This window comes from Myotis yumanensis, unplaced genomic scaffold (genome assembly GCF_028538775.1).
Source record: "Myotis yumanensis isolate MYYU_CA2020_CCGP unplaced genomic scaffold, mMyoYum1.0.hap1 SCAF_5, whole genome shotgun sequence".
NCBI lineage: Eukaryota > Metazoa > Chordata > Mammalia > Chiroptera > Vespertilionidae > Myotis > Myotis yumanensis.
This window is the reverse complement of record NW_027223756.1, coordinates 93,703,959-93,710,697: the sequence shown is the minus strand read 5'-3', so window position 1 is coordinate 93,710,697 and position 6,739 is coordinate 93,703,959. Positions and strand designations below refer to the sequence as shown.

At 57.5% G+C, this 6,739-nt stretch overlaps 1 protein-coding gene across 2 annotated transcripts; it reads left to right on the top strand.

Annotated features, from left to right (window-relative positions):
• Positions 1–3,358: 3,358 nt before the first annotated feature.
• Positions 3,359–6,505, top strand: NUDT18 (nudix hydrolase 18). Of its 2 annotated transcripts, none has more exons than XM_070414082.1 (3): positions 3,359–3,645; positions 4,575–4,788; positions 5,010–6,505. In XM_070414082.1, exons 1-3 carry the CDS (start codon positions 3,484–3,486, stop codon positions 5,609–5,611), a joined length of 978 nt encoding a protein of 325 aa, XP_070270183.1. In that variant the 5' UTR covers positions 3,359–3,483; the 3' UTR covers positions 5,612–6,505. The 2 variants fall into 2 exon arrangements, with proteins under 2 accessions (XP_070270183.1, XP_070270184.1); XM_070414083.1 differs by lacking the exon at positions 3,359–3,645 and adding an exon at positions 3,655–4,127.
• Positions 6,506–6,739: the final 234 nt, after the last annotated feature.

The window sequence follows — 6,739 nt, the reverse complement described above, 5'->3', positions numbered from 1 at the left end:
TTAATGGCCTTTGCAGATGGCTCTGCTGTCTGCTCTGTCCTCCTTCCAATACATGCACTTTATAGCTGATCATGTTCCAAGTGGCACTGGGTGACCCATCCCTACCTACACTTCTCCTTATATAGCCTTGTCCTGATGTCACCCCAGAACACCAAATACAGGGTCCTTCCTCTGAGAAGATGGGGGTGGCTCTGCCACGGGGCCTCTTTCTTCCCCACAGACCTCTGCCTGGGGTCACAGTACCCTCCAGGGAATATTGGGTCGGACTCCATGCAAACAGCAGGTGGACCAACTGTCCCAGGACTGGACTGGGGATGAAGCCAGTTCAGGTGGGGACTGGCCTTGAGACTCGAGGCACTTGGTGGCCCTCTTCCTTATAGAGGCTTAGCTTGTCCCCCACCCAGACCAGCCTTTTAGGCCTCTGCTTTTCCCAGCAACCCCACTGCCCACCTTCACCTCCAGCCTCTCTCACTGGCCCGGTTGGCGAGGCACACCCTCAATGCTAGAAATGACCTCAGGTGTGTATACTTCATGCTACCTCTTTCTTTTTTCTGATAAAGTACATTTTCTAGATTCTTAATTTTGAAATGATTTACAATCGAGTCACCAAAATAGCACAGACCATTCCCAGTTATCCTTCAGCCAGCTTCCTCTCATGTTAACATGGTACATAACCATGGCACAGTGATCAGAACTAAGACATTGGTTTCCATACAACACTATTAACTAAGCAACAGACTTTATTGAGATTCACTAGTTTTCCCTTGATGTCCATTCTGTTTCAGGATTCACTTCTGCTTGTGTCTTACCAATGACCCAGAAGGTAGATGTGGCTTTCCCAAGATCACAGCAAGCTAGTGGCATCGCCCAGGTTGAGGCCAGACCTCCTCCCTAACCCTGGGCTACTGCCCTCCTTACCCTTCCCACTTTGACAAGGGACAGGGTTTGTTGCTCTGTGACCAACTCTGGTGTTGCAGACACCCTTGCCCCGCCCTGCCTGCCCATGCCATCCCTTTGGTTTCTGAGGTTGCCTACACTGCCTTTCTGCACTCCTACTCACATGCATACGTGGGTCCATGTGCCCTGGAATGGCTGGCTTGGGCTTCGCGCCTGTGGGCACTGTACTGTGTAGACACTCTGGGCCACCCCGCTGCACGGCCACCCCCACCTGCCAGCGATCTTCCCTCTCTGGAAATGGAGGGCACGGAGCAGACATGAGGGAGACCTTTCTTTGTTTCTGGTTCTGAAGATTTCTATCTCAGCCCCCCATCCTCAGCTTTTCCCATCTGTCTCAGGGCCTCTCCCGCCTCAGTCTGGGGTGTGCGCCCTTCCCCCCAAAGCCTGCGAAAGCCTGCCTTCTGTTGTCTCCCTCGCTCCCAGGAAGGGCTGGCACAGTCCGAGGGCCTCGCCAGGGCTGCCCTTCACAGTTTACAAGCGGCTCTCATAGTTGCCTCCTGTGCTCCTCACCACAGAGGTGATTAGGTCCACTTCAGAGGAGCGGAGCACTTTTCCCAGCGATAATGGGGGGAGTGGAGCCGCGGTTTGTTGAAGTCTTTGCTCTTCTAGGCAGTCAGGCTGTCTGGTGTTTATCTTAGGCTGCCTCTGAGGCTCTCACAGCCCTGCCCAGACATGACCTCATTCTCTCTCAAATCATCCCCGGGAGGCAGAAAGGAGTCTGGGACCAACGCTGTCCCCACTTCACAGATGGGAAAACTGGGGGATACACACACACACACACACACACACACACACACTATGTTAACAGGTGGCTCTGCAGTGCTAGGAGCCTCTAAGCCTGGTGAGTTCAGCTGTTGGGAGGCAATAGGTCTGGGGCTGGGAGCAGCAGCGTCACCAAGTGCCTCCAAAGAGTGTGGGCCCACAGCCTCATACAGCGCCCGCCTCCAGGGATCTCAGTTCATGTGTGAGAAGGGCCTAAGGAGGCAGGCCTGGTGTGGCTGAAATTCCCTAGAGTCTAGTTCCATGGTGGCCCTGGAGGCACACTTCATGAAAGTGGGCCTTTGTGTTGTAGCAACAAGTGCTGTGGCCAGGAGGGCCCAGCCGGGGGTGGGGGCAGTTGGTGGGCTGCCTGGTAAACAGCCCATGGAGCTCCTCCATGACATCTCACCGCCCAAGAACCCTGTGAAGGGAAAGCTGTGAGCCAACCCACAGATGGGGAGACTGATGCTCACAACTTACCCAGGGACACAGCCAGCCAGTGGGCAGAGGTCGGGCATCTGGCTCCAAGTCCATTGCGTTGTCTGCTCCACCAAGCGACTAACCTCCTCACCCCCACCCTCCACCCCCCCAAAACACACACACACACACACACACACACACACACAAAGGGAGGTGCACAAAGGCAGCAGGAGGAAGAGGGGAGACCTAACTGAGGATCCCAGATTTGGCTGGCTTCACAGTTTCACTCCAGCTGGCCCTGTCTTCCTGTCCTGAGAGGTGGTTAAAGGAAGCTCTGAGGAGGAAAGGTCAGGCTGGGAGAGAAGCGGGAGCTCGCCAAAATCCACACCCTGCTCTCAGAGCAGCAGGCTGAGCCAGCTGGCGGTGGGGGCAACAGAGATGAAGGAGCAGAAACTGGCCCCTGCTCACCCAGGGCTCCCAGGCTGCAGGGTAGAGGGCGCTGAAACAGAACAGGAGATGCCAGGCAGGGGGCTGGGACGCTGATCCCAGGACCTCTCTGCCCCATCCCCCTTCTCCCACTGCCAGCCACACCTTGACTATCCCAGCCCTGCTCCCTCCCTCCTCTGAGCGCTGTCACAACTCCAGCTCAAACCAGTCATTTAGCTCTCGGCTTATAACCCTGAGTTGACTTTTTATTATATGTCTACATCTACCTTCCCAACTAGATCAGAATCTCCTCCAAGGCAAGAGCTTATGTCCTCTGTCACAGTACATTTTTGGTGGAAAAAAAAAAAGGTTATTTAGGAAGTGATCATTTTGGGCAATGCAGTGGTATGTTTATGACAAAAAAGCTAGACAATGCATCGCGGCCCCAGACCTCCGTGACGTCATTCGGCTTGTGACGTCACCGTCGCTGGCTACTGTGGCGCTCCGCAGCCCACAGGCAGGATGACGCAACTGTCAGAACCGGTGCGGACCTGTGCGCGCTGGAGATGTTAGCGAGGCTGGCGGCTAGAGGTACCGGGAGAGGGCGAGGAGAAACGGGTAGAGAAGCCCAAACTGGGTGGTGTTCGCATTGCCCCGACTGGCCCCGCCTCCGCGATGACAAACGCGGGTCAGCCAATCCGGGCCGGCCGCGGGGAAGCGCAGCCTATCAGCGGCCGGGGCACGGCCGGCGCTTCCGTGTTCGTTCGCGAGCGCCCGGCGCGAGTCCGCGGGGGAGGGGACGGAGGCCCACGCAACGCACCGCGGGCTTCCCACGGCGCTCCCCCACGGCGCTCCCCCGCGGCGCTCTCGGCCTGGCCTAGCGGGTCTGCGGGCCCAGGCCGCCGCCTCCCAGGGGACCGGATGGCCTCGGAAGGCCCGGCGGGGGAGCTGGAAGCGGTGCTGGGGGGTCAGGGGCTGCGTGTGCAGAGCTGGGACTCGGAGCCGGCCGGGGAGCTGCCGGCACCCGTGCGGCTGCGGAGGAACGTCTGCTACGTGGTGCTGGCCGTGTTCCTCAACGAGCAGGTGAGCGTCCGCCGCCGGCCCGCCGCCCCGCCGCCTGCGCCCGAAGCGCACAGCCAGCCCCGTGGGGACCGAGGACCTACCGGCATGAACCAGCGCTGCTTTGTGGGTGGCGCTTCCCAGTTTTGCAAAGCACCGTCATACTGACCACTGAGCCTTGCGCGCCGAACCCTGAACCCTGCGATTGTCGGACGCACAGAGGAGGAAACCGAGTCCAGGAGCATGTCTGTCTCATCGAACTAGGCCTCCGCTCCTAACCGGGAGCGCTCGTATTCCTCCTCCCTTCCTGCAATGTAGCTAGCACAGGCTGGCGGAGTGGGCGCTCTCCAAGATTGTTCAGCGCTGCAGGGACCTCCCCTGGGTCCCACGGGCAGTAAGGGCACAACCTGTGCTTACATTCAGACCTCCTCCTGTGTGATGCTCTTTTTGGTGCTGATCTCAGTACAAGTTGCTGTGACAACAGCTAGAAGGGGCCAAGGCCATAGGTAGGAGTTATAGGGGGGTGTCGGTGGGGGCATGTTTCAAAGCCTAGATTTCAGTGTGAGGACAGGCCACAGCAGTTTGCAAAACAAGAGGGGAGGGGAGAGATACAGTAACAAATTCGGACAGTGCAGGACACATGGCAACCCCCACTGTGGGGTCTGATCCCCAGCCCCTGAAGCAGCTCCCAGGAATCTCAGCCCCTTTCTGCAATGGAAGTCCGAATGCAAAGGGGTACATTGCAGAGAGGGACATCGGTAGCTGGCAGCCACTCAGGGGCCATTCCCTAGGAAAGCTCAGCGGTTTGAGGGTGTCCACTAGTAAGGGGGTACTGGGTGACTGTGTTTGAGATATGATCTGGCCCCAGGGCGGGGGAAGGCTGCTGGCTGTGCCCCTCCTTTGGAGATCCCAGCCTGACTGTGTGAGGGTGAGGATTTTCTCTCTCCCCTCAGGATGAGGTGCTAATGATCCAGGAGGCCAAGAAAGAATGCTATGGGTCATGGTACCTGCCTGCGGGGAGAATGGAGCCTGGGGAGACCATCGTGGAGGCCCTGCAGCGGGAGGTGAAGGAGGAGGCCGGGCTGCACTGCGAGCCTCTGACATTGCTGTCTGTGGAGGAGCGGGGCCCCTCCTGGATCCGCTTCGCGTTCCTTGCTCAGCCCACAGGTACTAGTACAGCACACCTGGTGGCAGTGCGGGCAGGGGGCAGTTGATAGCTTTCCCCCTGCTTGTCCTCAGGTGAGATCGGCCCCTATTCTGGCTGGTACAAGCCTGGCATCTCCAGATTCCAGCCTCCGAGTCAGGGTTAGAGTGCCTCGGTGGCCGTTCCCTTTGCCAGGCCTAGCACTTCTCTCAACACAGACCCTTTCCCCATCCTCTCCCCGCAGGTGGAGTTCTCAAGACTTCCAAGGAGGCAGATGCAGAGTCCCTGCAGGCTGGCTGGTACCCACGAACCTCCCTGGCCACTCCTCTGCGAGCCCATGACATTCTGCACCTGGTTGAACTGGCTGCCCAGTACCGCCATCAGGCCAGGCACCCTCGCATTCTGCCCCAAGAGCTTCCCTGCAGCCTGGTTTGTCAGCGGCTCGTGGCCACCTTTACCAGTGTGGCCACCCAGACAGTGTGGGTGTTGGTAGGCACAGTGGGGGCGCCTCACTTGCCCATCACTGCCTGTGGCTTCACCCCAATGGAGCAGAGGGGTGGCATCAACATGGCCATCTTGCGGCTGCTACAGGAGTGTCTGACTCTGCACCACTTGGCAGTGGAGACCAAGGGGTTGCTGGGGCTACAGCACCTGGGCAAAGGCCATACGGATGGCATCTGCCTGAATGTGCTGGTGACAGTGGCTTTTCGGAACCCAGGTATCCAAAATGAGCCCCCAGAGGTTCGGGGAGAGAACTTTGTTTGGTGGAAGGTGATGGAGGAAGACCTACAAAGCCAGCTCTTGCAGAGGCTTCAGGAATCATCTGTTGTCCCAGTCAACAGATAGAAAGGTGCCATAAGTAGACACAGAGCTGCTGTCTGTGCTCCCTCCACGTGGCTTCCCCTCCCTCTTAGGGAGGCAGGAGGTTGGCAATCAGGGATCCTGTTGTATTGGGAGCAGGATAGTTCTCCTGCTTCTCAGGGGGACTTCCATCTCTCCTCTCCATGAGCAGGTCCCTACATTGCACCAGAAGGGACAGTGCCTGTAACCAAACAAGGAGTCCAGAGCTCAAGGGGATATGGGGACATTCTGAATCCGAGACAGCATCTTCTCTTCTACACCAGGTTCTCAGGCACTTGGAATATGAAGGGGGTTCTGGGGGAGGTCACTCCAAGGACTGTGTCCCTTGCTGAGTAAATAGGTGTTGCTTACTTTGCCTTCCTGCCTAAATGTCTCTGTGGGGAGGAAGTGAGCAGGAAGGGGGGACTGCTCTCAGAAGAGAAGCTCCTCCCCTTGTCCCTCCAAGGCCTTGCCAGACCGCAGGCTGACACAGCAGGGGCCAGCCTGGGTGCTGGGAGCCAGGAGCAGGCAGGCTTCCTGCTGTCCACCTCGGCCTGTCTTGGGCACACTGAGAACCTCTTCGTCTTGTCTGCCAGGTAGGATGTGACCATATCCCCTCCAAGTTTTGAGCAGTGAGAATGCCAGGGAAGCTTCGGGTAGGTGAGGAGTCAAGAGCTGCCCAGGCCTGGATTTCCTTCTCCTTGAGCTGATCCCTCCCCATTCTGCTGCTGGGCCCCTGGCTCTTGCCTCTGCCTTTTTATAACTCTAGCCCAAACCAAACCCAAATCTTCTCATTTCCCCTTAGCCCAGCTGAATCATAGTAGGAATGAACTTTACTAAAATTTAAAGGAAAACTAAAAGGAATGAATAAAGAAAATATCTTGTGTGCTCCTCACTGCATCTGAAGTCTAGATCTCTGATTCCGAGCTGGGAAACACTTGGTGGGGCTTCCCTGCTAAAGTAGCTACACTCTGGCCCTGAATGAAGGACCAGGGGACCCGAGGCCCCCCAGCTGCTGCCTGCCTCTCTTGGCCACCATCTTGTCTTTCTTTCTGGCCTGTGGGGCTGTCTGTGGTAGGAGTCCTCCTGTCCATCCGAGGATAAATACCTCCTAAGATGCAGCAGAACCCTTTC